This window comes from Lycium barbarum, chromosome 1, assembly GCF_019175385.1.
Source record: "Lycium barbarum isolate Lr01 chromosome 1, ASM1917538v2, whole genome shotgun sequence".
NCBI classification, from domain to species: Eukaryota; Viridiplantae; Streptophyta; class Magnoliopsida; order Solanales; family Solanaceae; genus Lycium; species Lycium barbarum.
Genome location: NC_083337.1, coordinates 143696480 through 143715624, shown reverse-complemented (window position 1 = coordinate 143715624; position 19145 = coordinate 143696480). Strand labels below are relative to the sequence as shown.

General features: G+C 38.8%; 1 protein-coding gene across 4 annotated transcripts; it reads left to right on the top strand.

The window, feature by feature from the left end:
• The first annotated feature begins 326 nt into the window (after positions 1-326).
• On the top strand, positions 327-9849 carry LOC132641433 (probable L-ascorbate peroxidase 6, chloroplastic/mitochondrial). Of its 4 annotated transcripts, none has more exons than XR_009582846.1 (12): positions 327-580; positions 657-800; positions 2166-2286; positions 2362-2462; positions 2540-2627; positions 7652-7719; positions 7796-7882; positions 8428-8502; positions 8592-8669; positions 8749-8853; positions 9187-9253; positions 9525-9849. XR_009582846.1 is itself a non-coding variant. In XM_060358445.1 (12 exons), exons 1-11 carry the CDS (start codon positions 431-433, stop codon positions 9199-9201), a joined length of 1032 nt encoding a protein of 343 aa, XP_060214428.1. In that variant the 5' UTR covers positions 327-430; the 3' UTR covers positions 9202-9248; positions 9525-9849. The 4 variants fall into 4 exon arrangements, 2 of the variants coding, with proteins under 2 accessions (XP_060214428.1, XP_060214417.1); XR_009582843.1 differs by having other exon boundaries at positions 9379-9849; XM_060358445.1 differs by having other exon boundaries at positions 9187-9248.
• The last annotated feature ends 9296 nt before the right edge of the window (positions 9850-19145 follow it).

The following is a 19145-nucleotide window of genomic DNA, read 5'->3' as shown; positions in this document are numbered from 1 at the left end:
TATACAATTACTATTAATAACAAAATATAGTAAAAGAAATTCATACAACTGCAAAGTAATAATTACTCGATTTTTTCTTTCTTCTCAAAAGATGCCAACACATGCAAATAATAAACCAGTAACTTAATGTTTTTTTTCTTAACCAAATTGACTTTTTCATTTCATAGCTAATACTGATAAAGTAAAAAGATTGTATCAATCATGTACTATATCTTTTAAATATTCCATGGGCGGGAGTGTCATTTCAACTTTCTCTAGGTGGTAGGTAACATACTAGCATTAGCTAATTATATTGTATGTTGGCTCGACGCCTGGTCCAATGGAAGCCACACTGTCTCCGCACTTACCCAATATAGTATAGTAGTAGTATAAAAGAAAAAAGAAAACACGACCATTTGCTTCTCACTTCACCACCACCAACTTTTCTTCAATGGCTTCTCTCACTGGCGCCGCCTCTCGTTTCCTCCCCTCCATCAAATTCACCAGCTTCTCCACCAAACTCTATTTCTCATCCTCTCACGTGTCACCTCTTAAGTGCCCTAAATCATCTCCTCTTTTATCCCACGTGTTTCGCTACCAGGTCTTTCAGTGCTTCCTTCACTTTTTCTTTACGCATTTTGAATTGTATTTCTAATCGTTTTATTGATGTTTTGTAGAAGCAATCATTGGTTCGAGTATCAAGTGGAAGTTTTAGCACTGTATCATCGCCTAAATGTGCTGCATCTGATCCTGATCAATTGAAAAGTGCCAGAGAGGATATTAAAGAGCTACTTAAGACTAAGTTTTGTCATCCTATTTTGGTAATTTCTCCTTCCACGTTGTTCTATTTTGGTTGTTGAGTGGAACTGTTCAGTATGATTAAACCTGTTAGGGGTCGTTTGATAGCTGGTCAGAGTTATGCAGGTATTAGTAATATAATGATTAGTTACGAGAGAATCTATGTATTATTTTATGGAGGGATTAGTCCTTCAGGGTTTAGTTATTCATGTAATTAGTTTTTTCACCTTCTCTCCTGCATAAAATAATTCAGATATTCTTTCATAACTTATACATGTATTAGTTATGTGGGTTTCTAAATTGCAAACCAGACACTGTATTAATTTTATATGTGAATAACTACCTCCTAACCAGCTACCAAAAATGGTCTTACTTATGCAGGATTTTAATAGACCTGCATCACTCACCTCCAAACCAGCTACCAAACGGCTCCTAAATGAATGAACTTGAATACATCACCTGTAAACTAATGAACTTGCCAATATTCATTAACATCGGTTTGTAGCTTTTAATGGTACTTAGAGAAGAATAAAATTTTCAAGAGCTGTTATTGTCACAAAACATGAGACACAGACTCCGAATCAGAAAATAAAGGGATTCTGCAAATGCTTCTAACCAATCAATGAAGGTTAAAGTAGTCGATTGAGCAAAAGTGATATGCCTTGTGCTCAAATCTATGGTACTTATCTTATTTACTGACGTTATCTCCCAACTACTAAAGATGAGGGAGTGGAGCAAATATGAGAGTGAACAAAGTTGCATCTGCTACATTGCAGAACCTAAAAATACTTCTAATGTCCCCTTTGAATATGAAATTAAATATCCTTGTAGATACTTTCTAACGAAGCTTGGATGAGTGCTTCGAGCAAATGAAGCTTTGTCATTATATACTACACGTCAGTCCTTTGAGATTGTACTAGGGAAAGGCTGTTCAAAGAAATGCTTTAAAAATCTCCTTTCAATTGTTTGGTTTGCATAGAGATAATTGTATACTGAATTTCCTCTTTTATGGCCGCTCAATGATAACTAGTTGTTTGGTCCGTAAACTGTAGAATTTTGGCACAACTTGTAGGTTTTGTCTTGTGCTCATCTAGTAATATATTTGTGGTATCTCTTTAACTTCTGTATCCTGTTCTAATACATGATCATTTTCTCGACTCTCTCTTTATCTTTCTCTGTTATTTTGAGCATCTGAGGGTCCCTAAATATCAGCTCATCACTCTGTGTTTGACTCACTCCAAGGGATGATGCCCTCTATTATGACATTAAGCTATTCATTGTGATGCGTTTGGCTAAAATAAAGGAGTTTATGACAAGTTTGTTTAGCTATGCTTGCCAATGCCACTGGGGAGAAATCTAGAACGCATAACACTTCTAAATGGTTCCAGGTTCGTTTGGGCTGGCACGATGCTGGTACTTACAACAAGAATATTGAGGAGTGGCCTCAAAGAGGTGGAGCTAATGGAAGCTTAAGATTTGAAGTCGAACTGAAACATGGAGCCAATGCTGGTAAGTCCTTCACTACATTGTTACAAATTCTGCTGACTTTCTTTTCTTTGTTAGTCTGACAAGCTAGCAATCCAGGACTTGTAAATGCACTGAAACTTCTCCAGCCTATCAAGGACAAGTATTCTGGTGTGACTTATGCAGATTTATTCCAGCTGGCCAGTGCAACCGCTGTTGAGGTAATTAGTTTCTCTTCTGATTTAGGATTGACAATAAAATTCGCTCACTCATTATTTGGCTTATTTCAAAACAATAGGAGGCTGGGGGGCCCAAGATTCCCATGAAATATGGGAGAGTGGATGTGTCTGAACCTGAGCAATGCCCAGAAGAAGGAAGGCTTCCTGGTGAGAAAATCTTACATGTCATCTTCTTCTTCTTCTTTTTGGTTTGAAAAAAAACATAATTTTGCGTAGGACAAATTATGGGGGAAAATTGGACTAACTTAACTCAAATGAACTTTACATTGCACATATTATGTTGCTAACTCTAGTATAGTGACCACTTCATCTAAAGCTAACTTGGCTTGTTCTCTTTGAAACCTAATGAAGATTTGTTATTTTGCACCTGGTGCACTCGAACTTTGAACCTCTCTAAAAAAAGGCACAGTTGTACTTTGAAACTGTACTGTCATTTTTTCTTTGAATGAAGACAATGTCAAGGGTGCAGCGCGTGATGTGTGGGCTAGGAGCACATTATGGGTTTGAACCTTACCGTAGACAAAGGCTTGGTATTAAGTGGATAAGGGAGAGGGGCGGTCTATTATTCGTGGAGATTTTAACCTTGCTTCACTGCTCCTTGGAGATTTCTTAGTTATAAAGAAAGATACAGTATATTTTTACTAATACTTTTTATCTTCATGAGGTACTTAGAGATACAAAAGAGATTGTGTGTGTGTTTTTATATAGGGATTAAAGAGGACGAAGAGGGTTTATCAACAAGGTCTATGGTGACATTAGGAAAAAACCATATTACCTTATAGATGCAAGGGGAATTTGACACTTGTTAAATTTTCTCTCAGCTGTCCAAGTTGACAAAACTTGCTGACTAACAATTATCAAATCAACTAAAAGCATAATGTTTACCTTATCCAAAGAAAGAAAAAAAAAATACTAGCATAATTATGTTCAAATAATATAGCTGTAATCTCGAAGAAGACACATGTAGATTTATGATCCTTACTACTTCTCACACTTAATTTATAAGGGCTTCAAACATGGGCACTCCACAAAACACAATAATTGCTGAAGGCTTCAAACATATTCGACTTCACAAAACGCAAAATGTGTCACTGTGATAGAAATAACTTGAATTACTACATATTCAATCATCGTAATACATAGTTCCATGTCGCGCTACGGGAAATTTTGGAATTGCTCAGTTCTTTTTCAGATTGGGTTTTGGATACTGTAGTAACACTGAGGATTTTGTAGAATTTCGTTTACCGCCGTGCTAGATGGCCATCTTGACATATGTACCTCTGATATTACTTTTATATATCAAAAAAAAAAAAGGTAATAGCTTTAACATATTAGTCTTTGTTCATTGAATCTGTTATAGTTGCTATGAGTATTAAGAGGAGCTTTACTTGACACGAGCCTGTGTGTATTGGAGAAGAAAAGAATGCATATCGAAGATATGAATACAATAAAGGATATCTATGAAGGAGCAGTTACAACAGTTACAAGTGTGTGTTTTTTGTTGGGGGGGGGGGGGGGGGGGAGGGGGTGTGTTTCTATATAGAGGAGTTTCTCATAATCATGGATTTACACTAGTTATCTAAATTGGTATCCTACTTCTTTACCCTAATATGGATGACATACAAGATGAGGTTCCATGGTGTATGCTATTTGTTGATGATATTGTGTTAATTGACTAAACTAGCGAGTGTGTCAACCAAAATCTTCTCACTTAAGAGATTAACAATTTTAGGATAAGTAGTATGAACTATACATTTAGCCAGCTTAAGAGTGGGTGAAGTTGAGGTGAGATTAGAAGGTACTGTGGTTTCTAACTGCCAATAGTTTAGATATCTATATTGTATGATCAATAGAATGGTATTATAGATAAAGATAATGAGCTAGTGGACTCCAGATTCAAACAAGGAAGGCCAGGAATTCTATGTAAATTGGATATCGAAAAAGCTTTTGACCATGTCAATTGGGGCTATCCGAAAAGATCCTGGAAGACATGGGCTTTGGGCACGAGTGGATAAACTGGATCAATTTTGCATCTCTAATGTCAGGTTTTCTGTTCTGATAAATGGTTGTTCAGCGGGTTTCTTTCAATCTCAAAGGGGTCTCAGACAAGGTGACCCATTGTCACCTTTCTTACTTTTGATTGCTATGGAAGGTCTTAATCACATGGTTAGGACAGCTAAATCTAATGTTTGGACCAGGGGCTTCAACTCTCAGTCCACCATTAGCAACCAGCCATCTGGAGATCACTCATTTACTATATGCTGATGATTCACTAGTTTTTTGTGATGCTGAAGTGGAGCAGATCAGACATTTCAGCAATCCAGACCATTTTTGAAGCCTTGTCTGGCCTTCATGTCAACTGGAGCAAAAGTTCACTCTATCCAGTTAATCAAGTCGATGATCTTCAGAATTTAGCATGGAACCTAGGTTGTCAAGTGGGTTCCCTCCCCACTAAGTACCTAGGGATGCCTCTAGGTGCCAAAAACAAATCCAAAGAAATCTGGAATGAAGTTTTGGACAGATGTAACAAGAAGCTGGCAAGGTGGAAAACCCAATACCTCTCTTTGGGTGGCAGAGTTACATTAATTCTGTCTTGGATGCCCTCCCTACATACATGATGTCTCTCTTCCCAATTCCCAAAAGATTAGAGAAAAAGATTGACAAACTGAGATGAGATTTTCTTTGGCAAGGTAATAAAGGTGATGATGAAAGGAGATGCAAGAACATGGTCAAATGGGACTAATCATTTTGAACAAGAAAGAGAGTGGGCTGGGCATTAAGAACTTGGGATTGCACAACAAAAGTTTGTTGCAGAAGTGGCTGTGGAGATTCAATTCAGAGGACAATGCTTTATGGAAAAGATTCATTTCCCAGAAGTATGGGATGCTAGATCAATGGATTACTAAAGAAGTTAATGGCCCTTATGGTACCAGTGTATGGAAATCTATTAGGTTCCAGTGGAATGAATTCTGGGCTAATGTAGATATCTTAGTTGGCGATGGCAGAAAGACTACTTTTTGGCCAGACCGCTGGGTTTGCCATAACAACCTTCAATCGACTTTCCTTGACTGATACTCTGTAAGACTCCGAGCTCAAGCACAAATCAGTCAAGTTTGAGGGTTGGTGGGATCTTATTTTCAAAAGCGCTTTCAATGATTAGGAAATTGAAAGCTTAACCAATATGCTCCAACTCTTAGCTTCCTTTGGAGGAACTTCAGCTTATCCTGCCAGACTAAAATGGAGATTGAACAACAGAGGAACTTTCTAGTCTGTTTACTGGAACCTCAACCATAGAACAATCTTGATGGAGATTTGGCCCTGGAAGCTCATTTGGAAAGTAAAATTCCCTTTCAAGATCTCTTGTTTTGTTTGGTTGGTTGCAAGGAGGGCATGCCTGACCCACAAGAAATTACAAAGAAGAGGTTTTCAGATTTGTTCAAGATGTACCTTATGTGGTCAAGATAGTGAAACCAATAAGCACCTTTTCTTACACTGCAGGACAACTACAAATCTGTGGAACATGTTCTTTTGTATCCTTGTTATCAATTGGACTATGCCTAATACTACTGTGGAGCTTCTCAGATGTTGAAAGAGTGTAGGGACGAGAGGTGGAGAAGAAGACCGGTGGCAGATCATCCCAGCTTGTGTTTGGTGGACAATATGGAAGGAAAGGAACGCTAGAATTTTTTAGGGCACTAGTAGCTCTATCCAGAAAGTTAGGATGAATTGTCTAAATCTCTTCTATTTTTGGTGTAAACAAATTTTGTGTGGGGAGATAGGAGACCTGGTAGATTTAATAGGAAAAGTGTAAGTTTAAGTTTTTGTTGGTTGCTTCTTATACTTTTGCTGTAAAGATAACAATTCAGCTTCAAATTTTATTGTGAATACAAGTCGTTATCAATTTCAAAGAAAATATAATACACAGAAGTATAATTAGATGGCTGAAATGGAGGAGTGCTCCAAGAGTGTTATACGATAGGAGGACATCTACTAAAGTGAAAGAAAGTTTTATGCTCACTCTGTTCCAATTTATATGGCGATAAGATTGGGCACAAGGTTTAGGAAGAAAGAAAGACTTTTGGAATTTGTAGTCAAAATATGCAAAATACGTTCTTATGCCTATAAAATTATGTCATTAAGGAATGAGAAGTTCAAAGTTAATCTTTATCTAAATATGGAGAGGTATCATTCTTTTTAGGACAAAATAAAAAAGAAATGTGCCACATAAAATGGAACAGAGGGAAGACCAGCATTGTTATATTGGACTGAATGTTTAGCCTCTATGGTCTAACATATCCACAAAAGGTGCAAGTAGCACACCGGATAAAATGAGAGAAGATTGTTTAAGATAGTTTGATCATGTCCTATGTAGACCTTCAGATGCACCTAGTTTGATCATGTCCTATGTAGACCTTCAGATGCACCGGTTTATAGGTATAGGTGTGAACCATGATAAATGAAGGTATAAAAAATGGACAAAATAGACCTAAAATCACATTGAAGAAAGTTGTTAGAAAAGACCTTCAATCTCTCAAAATTCATGCAAATTTAGCAAAATATAGGATATAATGGAAGCAAAAGATCCATATAGGCAATGCCGGCTAGTTGGGATTAAGGCTTAGTCATGATGCTATGCTTACATTAGGCCTACAGTTGGTAGGAGCCTTTCCCGTTCGTCAGATTTGTATGTTAGTAGAAAACATAGGAAACCTCTAGTGTTAGGTAAACCCAGATTATTGAATGTTGGATGAATGGTTCCAAATAGAGTGACATGGGTAGTAAGAGTTCATATGCCAACCCCAGATGTAGTTGTACGAGCCTATAGTTGTTGGATGATTTACTGGGTTAAGATCATTTTGATGTCATTTGTGTAAGACTTACTAGCTTTATTTTCCAGCATGTTTTATTTCTTCTGATCTTAGATGCTTTTTCATGTCATTCTTAATGCTTTAATCTGAGTATTCAACTCTCGTGTTGGAGGAGACATGTATCCGCTGTTGCAGTAATTTCACTTGTTGTATGATTAGTTGACTCATTACTATGAGTTTGCTTGTCTTCACCCTTAATATTCAGAGACTTATCCGTATGCTTTTAATTAACAGTATGTTATAACAAAAAGCAGTCTCCCTTTTATTTTGTATTTGCAACTAACTCACTTTTGCTGACACTAGATGCTGGTCCCCCTTCCCCTGCTGCTCATTTGCGTGATGTCTTCTACAGGATGGGGCTAAATGATAAGGTAATATGTTTACAAATTCATTTCCTTGGTGATTAATGTTTCTCTTGCACTATGTTAGTCAGATTTTTATTTTCAGGAAATTGTCGCACTTTCTGGGGCTCACACTTTGGGGAGATCCAGACCAGAACGTAGTGGCTGGGGCAAGCCCGAAACAAAATACACGGTATCAAAACCTTAACCAGATATTTCTATATTTGTATTAGTTATCAACTAATTGAGGCTTGAAGCATTTAAATAAGAAAATCTATTTCAATGTTGCCGAGCTTAGAAATATTAAGCATGAGATCTAGTATCTCATTGTTCAATGTTGATTTTATCTTTAAGCACCTCTTTTCCGTCATTCTCATTCATTGCTATTCTCTTTTTTGCCAGCAACAATTCACTGTATGGTTCTTGTTGGTTTATTTTTACAATTTGGGCGAGTTTAACTTGATTTTAAAAATCAGAGAGGAACTTAAATTCTGAGTACATAGTAGCATCTAACACCAATGACAATTATGTGGCTGCATTGCGTTTGACATCTCTATTTTCTCATGTGTCTCTTTTTGACTTGCTGTGTTCCTCTACGCCATGGTGCTTTTGCTTCTTCAGAGATCCTGAAGGAAACCAGAAATTTACATATTTCCTCTGTGCAATTTCCAGTTGTGATAGTTGTTTTCTGCGACATTAACGAGTTTGGAGCCTGAACTATTCTATTTTGCATTACAGAAAGATGGACCAGGAGCCCCAGGAGGGCAATCATGGACCGCGCAGTGGCTGAAATTTGACAATTCCTACTTTAAGGTGCTTTGTGATGATGATAATATGTATAGAAGTCTGAAGGAACAACATGGTTTATTTGTTCTCATTCTTCACCTAAATTATTGGTATAGGATATTAAAGAGAGACGAGACCAAGATCTGCTAGTTTTGCCAACAGATGCTGTTCTTTTTGAAGATCCTTCGTTTAAGGTGGAATAGTATACATAGCTTCATGAAATCTATCATTACAATCTAAATTTGTATCTATTGACAATTTAAGTGCTTGCAGGAATATGCAGAGAAGTATGCTGTAGATCAAGACTCATTTTTCAAAGATTATGCTGAAGCACATGCTAGCCTGAGCAACCTTGGAGCTAAATTTGATCCCCCTCAGGTATGTTTACATTCTTTTCCCATCTATACTTCTGTTTGAGTTGTACACCCCAACCCAATCTTTTGACTTATAATGAAATAGACAACTCATCTCAAATGATTCCTTTTAAATGAACTAAAATTGTTGGCTCTTGTGACTATTTTGGGCTTTTTGCACCCTCCTCCCACTGTCTGTCTTCTATGTGCTTTTGCTCTAAGCTTATTTTGAGGTGGTAATATACTGGCTTTACTTAGGCATACATACTAGACCAATCATTCATCCAGTTCTTTGTTAATATTATTTTAATTAGCAAGTTATTGAAAGATGCTGATGTGTTTGGAATTGCTTTAATAGGGGTTCTCCATTTAAAACATTTTCACCCGAGGTCAACCAGAGAAATTTGTGGCAGCCTACCTGTAAGGTTCATAGCTTATTACTTTGTCCTTTATTTGATATTAATCAAAATTGTCATTCTCTTTTGCATCTTGATCCCTTGAGATGCTAAACATATATATGGTTAGCCATTTCTTTTCATGATTGCTGCAGGATTAACTACAAATTATCATATCTACTTCTGCCGTTACTTTTAATTAGACAAGATCAGGCTAGGCTAATACCAAATCCTGTGTATCAAACTTGAAAGCCTAGTGGAGAGAAATAAATTCAACGAGTCTTCCCTATTTGAATTGCAGAGAAGCTCTCGGATGCTATGAACCAAAATATTCAGCAGAATATGAAGCTTTAGGGGTAGCCCAGACAAGCATCTCCTGACAAACTATTTTCTATATATCATGATTCTAATTGGTGTTGGCACGTTTGACTTCTCTCTGTTTGGGAATTAAGGTTTTTTGACTGATATGATAGGAGATATGCGTTGTGTTTTCACAGTCTTGGCTTAGGAATATGTTGCAATCACTCACGATGTTGCTTGGTTATGGACATGCTACTTGAATTATACACTTCATGCCTTGAAATTCACTTAATAAGGACTGGAATAGCTGCAATTTTCTACTTCAACATTTGCTGTTGCTTCTGTGGCTTTTTTCTGATCGTACATTCTAGTTTAGTTCCAACGTGCTCACACTGTCCTCTGTATCGTTGTCAAATCTGGCATCTTCCTCGTTCCTAGGAAAACAATCGAAATGAACCCATCCAAGTTGCGATCAGAATATTTCACAATCTAGTCCTTCCATGCAACTGTAAAAATGTTTTTACTAGAGTTATTTTCCCGTTATGTTTTTAGTTTGAAAGTGGAATTTTAATAGATTTTAAATTTGAGAAGTCCAAAAAGTTCTTAAATCACGCTTTCTATTTCTAAAGAGATGATTTTTTTTAGTTCATGTACGTTAAAATCATCCAAAACCTCAATAATTTACTAAAAAAAGCTTATGGTAATATGTGCATGGAGTTGACTATTATTCTTCATTATGGCAATAATAATCCTGGATGGCAAGCCTTGATCCTTAACGATTATTGTTCATTAGGGATGGCACTAATCTTGCAAGAACAAGAAGAATAAATCTTACACTGACTAAATTCTAGCAACTGTGAATTATTTCAATCAACAATACAATAATGCACTAGTTGAGAACGAAATCTGAAATTAGATCTTGTATAGTGGAGCATATCTCGGACTATTAAACTCAATCATCAGTGCAAACTGTGGAAATTGAAGATTAACAGGTCCACAAATGATATTGCAAAAGCTCAATTGAAACCATTATTCACTTCGGACCGAACATTATATCATCATCTAATGAAAAAAAGGTCCCATTACAGTTATTTTCAGAAGACTGTAGAGTTGAATTGTTGCCCAAACCACTCTTGTATTTTCAGCTAGTTTATTCCCGTGCTGCCCTAACAAAATGGGATGTTAATTGACCTCTGAAAAACGAAGGACCTTCACTTTGGAAGGAAAATCCAACTTAAACACAATGCAACACTACACCAAAAATAAATTTGACCACTACACTAAAAGATGCATTGGAGTAACATAAACAATATGCTCACTCCATTTGTCCGAATCGAACTCCGAATTTCTTTTTAAATATATCTCAAAAAGAAATATACTAAAAAGTAAACTATCTAATTAAGTTCAGTAGTATCCAACAATATAACTTTCTTTTATATTCGTCAATTCTGGTAAATTATTTTTAAGCAATCAAAAGGCAAATTATAGAGTCCACCTGTCCTGTATCTAATACCGAACTTCTATTAGTAGTATTTGTACTTTACTCATAGGAATGGTAACACATCATTTAATTCAAGTTGAAGGAAGTAGTTCTAATGTTGGAGTATTACAAATGGCGATAGTTATAGAGATATGACTGCATATAATCTTCATATGGAGTTACCAATTGGCATGCTTCAGTTTGAGCGTTAGATTGTTGCTAAAAAACAGAAGATTTGATGCGATTACTTGTAAGAAAAATGATGGTATCCATGTGTTTTTTGAACCTCATTTTTTAATTCGTGGATACGTTATATGAGTTTCTTTTGGCTATTTTGGATGTGGTTTAATGATTTAATGAAATGAGTTGAAAATTATGAGGTTTTAAGTTAAAATTTTAGTAAAGATTAAAATATTAGGTAATTTTTTTTATATGTCAGACAAAGTTAATCGGTGTTTATATTGATGAGAAATAACATATACCTTATAAAAGTAGTTAACATTGCGCGCAAACTAAACTGAACACTGCAGTTATTAAAAAAATTATTGAGTGAGTCATGTTGTTTTGAACTCTAGATTCGCTCCTTGAATTCCCTTTAGACTGTAATAATGTCACTATCGATTTTATAAATTGTTGTGTCATGTCGGGGCCATACCTCAGTATTTATGTTTTGTCGATGCATGGTTGGTTGATATTGTTATTCGATGTTGGGACAGGTTGGATTGTGTCTATGGATAACTCTTGATTGTATATCATTGTTTCTCCTATTTTATGCTTGATGTTTGGAGCAGATAGTCTAACCCATCAAGTTCTAAGAACATCATCCTGATTTTCAATGATAAAACAATTTCTTTGGCCTTTTGTTATAGAGTGAAAAACAACTATATATGTATATAGATCCTTTGTCACTAAAGATTTTTGTGGGGTGGTAATTACTTTTTTATTTTCGGGTTTGAATGTTGAAAATAATTGTCATTGGTAGATGTTTTACCTCCCAAAGTAAGACGTCACGCAAATATAAATTAATCGGCCCGAAACAAGTATCGTGCATTCGGTGAGAAATTACAAAAAATTGTTTATAGATACTTCCGCCCAAAATAATAGGGGATGTCTTGTGTCTCTAGTAAATCTTAACATATTACGGTTTTCCTATTCTAAAATAAAATATGCTCAAGTATCTTTTTTCTTTTTGGATTGAAGATTTTCAATAGAAATTAATTATTAAATGGGCTTAATAGAAAAATTCAGTAGGCGAAATATGGTTGTTTGGTACTTAGACAAAATTATCTCAGGATTAATCCCGGGACTAATTTATCCCATCTAGGAGATGGAATAAAATAATCCCAGGATTAATGGGATAAGATGGCATATCCCATCTTTAAGTTTGGGATGCAATTTATACTTTATTTGGTACAAGGTATAAATTTATATCTTCTATCAAACATGATACAAAATTAATCTCATAGTTAGTGTTGGAATATCCCAGCTAATACCGTGTACCAAACGACTTTATGATGCTAATATAATATTTCAAATCTGAAAAGTGATTAGTGTTAGCTTGTTACAAAATCAACCTTAAGGGAGATCTTATGAATTTTTGTTATCAAAAACGAAATTTGGTAGTTTTTATTTTTATTTTTTTTCTTTATATTCTATGGATTAATAGCTATGCTAATTAGTAATTATCAAGCTTGAACCTTGTGATTTCACTCTCACTCTACTGCCTTACGCTTGATTGTATATTCAAGCCCTCGTAAGTTATCAATCAATAAAAACTCCTAAAGATGATTGTTTGAACAGAAACTAAAATTTATTTTATCATTATTTATTATTTTTAAGACTTCCATTCCATGGACATTTTTTCTACTTGCTTAGTGATAAGATGGTTTTAGAACCCTCCAAACTAAAGACTAAAATTGTGCTCATTCTTATTATTCCTTGAACAGAGAAAGAAGAGGGTTCAATTATCCACTATTGGAACTTGGGAGTAATAGCTAAACCATTCTATAGATATTTTTTATTTTATTGATTAGTTCTGAAATTAATTCATTATTTTTCTTGAATTTTTTGAGAGGGACCATATATATAACCCATTGACGGGTCAATTCTAACTTTGTCGACGAGTCTTAGCTGATTCTTGGATGGCCAGTTTGGTGGTCACGAACTCCATCAATAGATAATGAAAGGTAACTGCCATATTTATAGTAGGTGTCTCCCTTGTGCAACTCGGTTTCTACAAAGGGGCCATTGTTGGTTTTACCAAATCAGTCTATTTCTAACATCAACGTTTTGGAATTTTGCCGGGCAATGTTCTCCTTATCGCCATATACAATATTTGAATAGAAGAAAGATTAATCAGTCTATTTCTAACATCAACGTTTTAGAATTTTGCCGGGCAATGTTCTCCTTATCGCCATATACAATATTTGAATAGAAGAAAGATTTTGTGTGTTATTTTTAGATTTTTTATGTGTAAAAAATAAAGATTCCTCGTAAAACTACATTTAACTAAATATAAAAGACTACAAAACTAATAGACAATATTTATATTAAAGCAGATCGTAAATCTAAAGTTTGAACTAATACAACTAAACTTAAATTTTTAACTTCGGTGCCATTAATCTAAAGTTTGAACTAATAAATCTAAACTTGAGACCTACCTGAAATTGAAATTACTAAACTACATTCAAATCAGTCCTATGTAAAATTGAAATTACTAATTAAATTCCAAATTATCATTGTCCCGCCTATTTATTATGTCAACTCATTTTAATCAACACAAATTCAGTCAAAGCCGCTCATTTGACACTCATAGTGGTGTTTGTATACGGTAAAAACCGGATAAGTGTAAATAGTGAGACAAGGATCCGAAGGAAGGAGGGGACAAGAGCACACACGAAGACTTCCGTTCTGAACCGGAGGAGCGTTATGACCTGGGGATGCAGAGGCACCATTTGGCCCGGTTTCTTCATCACCGGGTCGGTCGAGGCCGTTAGTCCGACTATCCGTGATCGTTGGTCCGGAAGAGCCTTTGCGCGTGAGTCACGCGTCGGTAGCGTCCTGCCATTGTCAACTACCAGCCATGCGTGTGTCAGACAGTACGGCCAACCTAACCCACTCAGAGCTGTCCTTTCTCTTATTTTTTAATGATTAGTATTGTATAAAGCCCATAGAGGCAACACTATAAATAGAGCTCATCCCTCTCCTTTAAAGGGGTTGGTTCCTTCATTTTACAAAGAACTCTTGTAATAGAAAAACATATATATACAATCTCTCTCAAGTAGAAGATTCGGTCCACATCAATTACTTCCATCTTTATTGCATTTCTTCCATCAAGTATTGCATATTGCTCCTACACGTCCATGTCTATAGCAAACCGCCAATTATTAGCTGCTTTATCATAGAACATTCATACACTTGTTTTCTTTATCAAATTTACATTGAGATCCAAACACATATCCTATACCCGCTCATAAATTTAATTGATTATCCAAATCCGGGTAAACAGTTTGGCGCCCACTGTGGGGCTTGGATAATAGTGGTCTCTGGTCTTGATTTCTATCATATTTATATTCATCAAAATCAGAGACATCCCCCGTTCGTCTCTGCTAGAACGGACTAAATGGCTGGCATCGAACAATCTGGCCATGTCAACAACACCGAGATTGTGGCGGAAAACGAAGGCAGCGGACCACGGGGATTGTCAAATCCTGTTGACCCAAACCCTGTTGATTCGAGAGAGGGCCTCAATCGGCAAAACACCGTGGATCAGGAGAATATCGCCCTACCGGCCACCGATCCTCTAAATACCCACAATTCTGTCACTCTGTCCCGGACACAGGGCCGGAGAGAACCGGAAGCACCAAACGACAATGTTAACCTGCGTTTAATTTTTAAAATGTTGCAGGAACAAAGAGCGGCAATCGCCGAGCAGGGAATTGCGATCGCTCGGTTGCAAAGCGGAAAAGATGGAACAGAGCCGGAGAAGACGAATGGTGTTGCCGAAACCAGAAGGGATGAAGCACGAGTGGTTAAGAGCAATGACTCCGGAGCTGGTTCTTCCACCGAGGTTCTGAAGATGCTAGAAACTTTGGCAAAACGGGTAGACTCGACCGAAAAAAGGGTAGAAACATACAACTCTCGAAGTGGAAACATACAACTCTCGAGTGGACCAGACCCCGTGGGCTCCGCCTTTGCTGAAGGGGCCGAACTCGAAAAGGTACATCCAAAGGCCTTTCCCTCCGAGTGTGGCTCCGAAATTAATCCCGAAAAGGTTCAAGATGCCGGATATCCAGAAATATGTCGGTACGATGGATCCGCACGAGCACGTGACCTCATACACCTGTGCTATAAAAGGCAATGATATGGAGGAAGATGAAATCGAGTCGGTGCTGTTGAAAAATTTTGGGGAAACTTTGTCAAAAGGATCATTGACGTGGTACGATCATCAGCCCTAGCACTCGATCACTTCTTTCGAAATGCTCGCGGACGCCTTCGTAAAAACTCACGCCGGTGCCAAGAAGGTGCAGGCCCGTAAGGCCGATATTTTTCGTATAACCCAGAGAGACGACGAGTTACTGCGTGAATTTGTCAACCGGTTCCAAAGGGAACGAATGGAGCTTCCCCTGGTTCCAGAAGAATGGGCAGCACAAGCTTTCACAAAAGGGCTCAATGTTCGGAGCACAACGGCTTCGTTCAAATTATAGGAAAGTTTACTCGAATATGAGGCTGTGATGTGGGCCGACGTCTATAATCGGTACAAGTAAAAGATTCGGGTGGAGGATGATCAATTCGAACTCTCCCTGGGCCCAATGAATATGGACAGAAGTTTTGAGAAGCCAAAGTAGGGTTACGAAACAAAGGCCGAATTATCGAAGGAAAGGTATTGGCCATACTCCCATTCGGAGAGGCAGAGTTTTAGGTCGGAAAGGTCAAGGGTGAGACCAAGTCGTTTCTCAGGTCGGGGTAGTAAGCGGGTCGAACGCCCGTCAAACAGTCGGGGTCTCTCACTCAGGAGCGACGCCAGAAGTTCTGCCGGAAATAAGGGTTTGCCAAAGATACCAGAGTACAACTTCAATGTTAGTACTTCGGGCCTTGTCTCGGCAATCGACCGCATCCAGGATGTAAGATGGCCGAAACCTCTGAGGACTGATCCGGGCCAGCGGGACCCGAGCTTGGTATGTGAATATCACGGAACCCATGGTCACATAACCGAGGATTGTCGCCAGTTGAGAGAAGAGGTAGCCCGGTTACTAAAGAACGGTCATCTCCGAGATCTGCTGAGTGAACGAGCCAAAAATCACTACAAGGAAAGGGAAGCGGATCGGAGGGCCGAGCCGGTAGAACCCCAGCATACAATAAACATGATAGTTGGGGGTTTCGATGCCCCTCGGGGGCCGGTAATGAAACGGGCCAAGGTTTATATTGTTCGTGAAAAGAGCATCCGAGATCACTTAACCGGGGGCTCTATCTCCTTCGACGACGAGAACGCAGAGGGCATCATTCAACCGCACAATGTTGCATTGGTAATTTCTGTACTTATCTTTAAGACTAAGGTTAAACGTATTTTGATTGACCCAGGTAGCTCGGCCAACATCATCCGGTGGAGAGTGGTCGAATAGCTAGGGCTGCTTGATCAAATCGTACTGGTAGCCCGGGTACTCAGCGGGTTCGACATGGCGAGTGAAACCACAAAGGGGGAAATCTCATTGCCTATAAACGTCGATGGCACCATTCACTAAACAGTGTTCTACGTGATCGAAGGGGACATGAAGTATAATGCGTTACTGGGCAGACCCTGGATACATAACATGAGGGTCGTGCCCCCCACGCTGCATCAGTTGCTGAAATTCCCCACCCCGGAAGGGGTAAAAATCATTCGAGGTGAACAACCCGCTGCAAGGGAAATGTTCGCAGTAGAGGAAGCAGCGCCTCGGCCCATAGAATCGGTTCAGAAGGAAAAGGGTGCAACCGGAGGAGAGCACCCTTAATAGCAATCAAAACACACTGGATCGGATCCAGTGCATGAGGAGGATGATTTCGAGATGCCCAGATCGTTCGTCATGCCAGATGACTCGGATGAAACCAAATCAACTGTAGAGGAGCTGGAGCAGATCATCCTGTTCGAGTACCTACCAGACAGAAAGGTATACCTTGGCACGGGGCTTACCCCAGAGCTTAGGAGCAAGTTAATTGAATTTCTTACAACTAATGCCAATTGCTTCGCATGGTCGCATATAGATATGACAGGTATATCACCAGAGGTAGCAACTCACAAGCTCAGCTTGGACGGGAAGTTCTCCCCAATGAAGCAAAAAAGAAGGCCCATGGCGAAAGCAAAACACGCCTTCGTAAAAGACGAGGTAACAAAGCTTTTAAAAATAGGTTCTATCCGGGAGGTGAAATACCCGGATTGGCTTGCTAATGTGGTAGTGGTGCCCAAAAAAGGTAATTAACTTCGAATGTGTGTCGATTACAAGGATTTGAACAAAGCATGCCCAAAGGACTCATTTCCGTTGCCTCACATCGATAGAATGATCGATGCGGCGGCCGGACATGAGATGTTAAGTTTTCTCGATGCTTACTCCGGGTATAACCAAATTCGGATGCACCCGGGGGATCAAGAGAAAACATCCTTCATCACCCGGTACGGGACTTACTGCTATAACGTGAGATGAGATGTTCGAAGAACAAATAGGAAAAACAATAGAAGTTTACATTGACGATATGGTTGTTAAGTCCCTGGAAACAGAGGACCATTTGAAGCATTTGCAGGAAACCTTCAACGTGCTCCGCAAGTATAACATGAAGCTCAACCCGGAAAAATGACCCTTCGGTGTCCGGTCCGGTAAATTTTTGGGTTTCATGGTGTCAAACCGGGGAATTGAAATCAACCCGGATAAAATCAAGGCCATCAAGGATATCGAGGTAGTGAATAACATCAAAGGAGTACAGAGGCTCACCGGAAGGATAGCGGCGTTGAGTCGCTTCATATCAAGGTCTTCGGACAAGAGCCATCATTTCTTCTCCTTACTGAGGAAGAAGAACAACTTCGTTTGGACATCGGAGTGCCAAGAAGCTCTACAAGAATTGAAGAGGTACTTGTCTAGCCCCCCGTTGCTGCACACACTGAAGGCGGACAAGCCCCTTTTTCTCTACCTTGCTGTCTCCGAGATAGCGGTAAGTGGCGTTTTGGTCCGAGAAGAATCAGGCATGCAATTCCCTATCTATTATGTGAGTAGAACTTTGGGGGATGCGGAGACCCGTTATCCCCATTTGGAAAAATTGGCATTGGCATTGGCATTGGTAAGCGCTTTTAGAAAGCTCAAGCCCTATTTCCAATGCCATCCGATATGTGTAGTAACTACTTATCCTCTAAAAAACATCATGCATAAACTGGAATTATCAGGTAGTTGACCAAATGGGCTGTAGAAATTAGCGGTTATGATATCGAGTATAAACCTCGAACGGCTATCAAATACCAGATCTTGGCTGATTGCGTGGCAGATTTTACCCCGGCTATGGTCCCCGAGGTCGAGAGAGAGCTTCTACTAACCTCGGGCATTTGGTATCTACATACGGACGGAGCCTCGAACCTCAAAGGTTTTGGGCCAGGGAGCGTCCTTAGGACCCCGACTGGGGATGCCATTCGATAGTCCATTAGAACTGCTAAATTGACTAACAATGAAGTCGAGTATGAGGCTATGATTGCAGGTTTGGAATTGGCTCAAAGTATGGGGGCCGAAATAATCGAGGCAAATGCGATTCGCTTTTGTTCGTGAACCAGGCGAATGGCGTCTTCGAGGTCAAAGACGAACGGATGCAGAGGTATCTTGAAAAAACCCAAGTGGTACTTCATCGATTTAAAGAATGGACCATGCAGCACATACCGAGGGAGCAGAACAGCGAGGCTGATGCATTGGAAAATTTGGGATCCTCGGTCGAAAGGGAGGAGATCAACCCCGGGGCGACGGTGCACTTGTCAAACACAGCCATAGAAAACGGACACGCTGAAATAAACACTATGGGTTTAACTTGGGATTGACGCAACAAATACATCGACTACCTGCGTGATGGTAAGCTCCCAAACGACCCAAAGGAATCACGGTCACTAAGGACCAAGGCTGCCCGTTTTTGCTTGGT

Bases quoted from the DNA above. Each gene is read 5' to 3' on its own strand.
- LOC132641433 (XM_060358445.1), top strand. From the start codon at position 431: ATGGCTTCTCTCACTGGCGCCGCCTCTCGTTTCCTCCCCTCCATCAAA. The intron at 801-2,165 runs GTAATTTCTCCT...AAATGGTTCCAG, and splicing joins AGTTTTGTCATCCTATTTTG to GTTCGTTTGGGCTGGCACGA. The intron at 2,628-7,651 runs GTGAGAAAATCT...TGCTGACACTAG, and splicing joins AGAAGAAGGAAGGCTTCCTG to ATGCTGGTCCCCCTTCCCCT.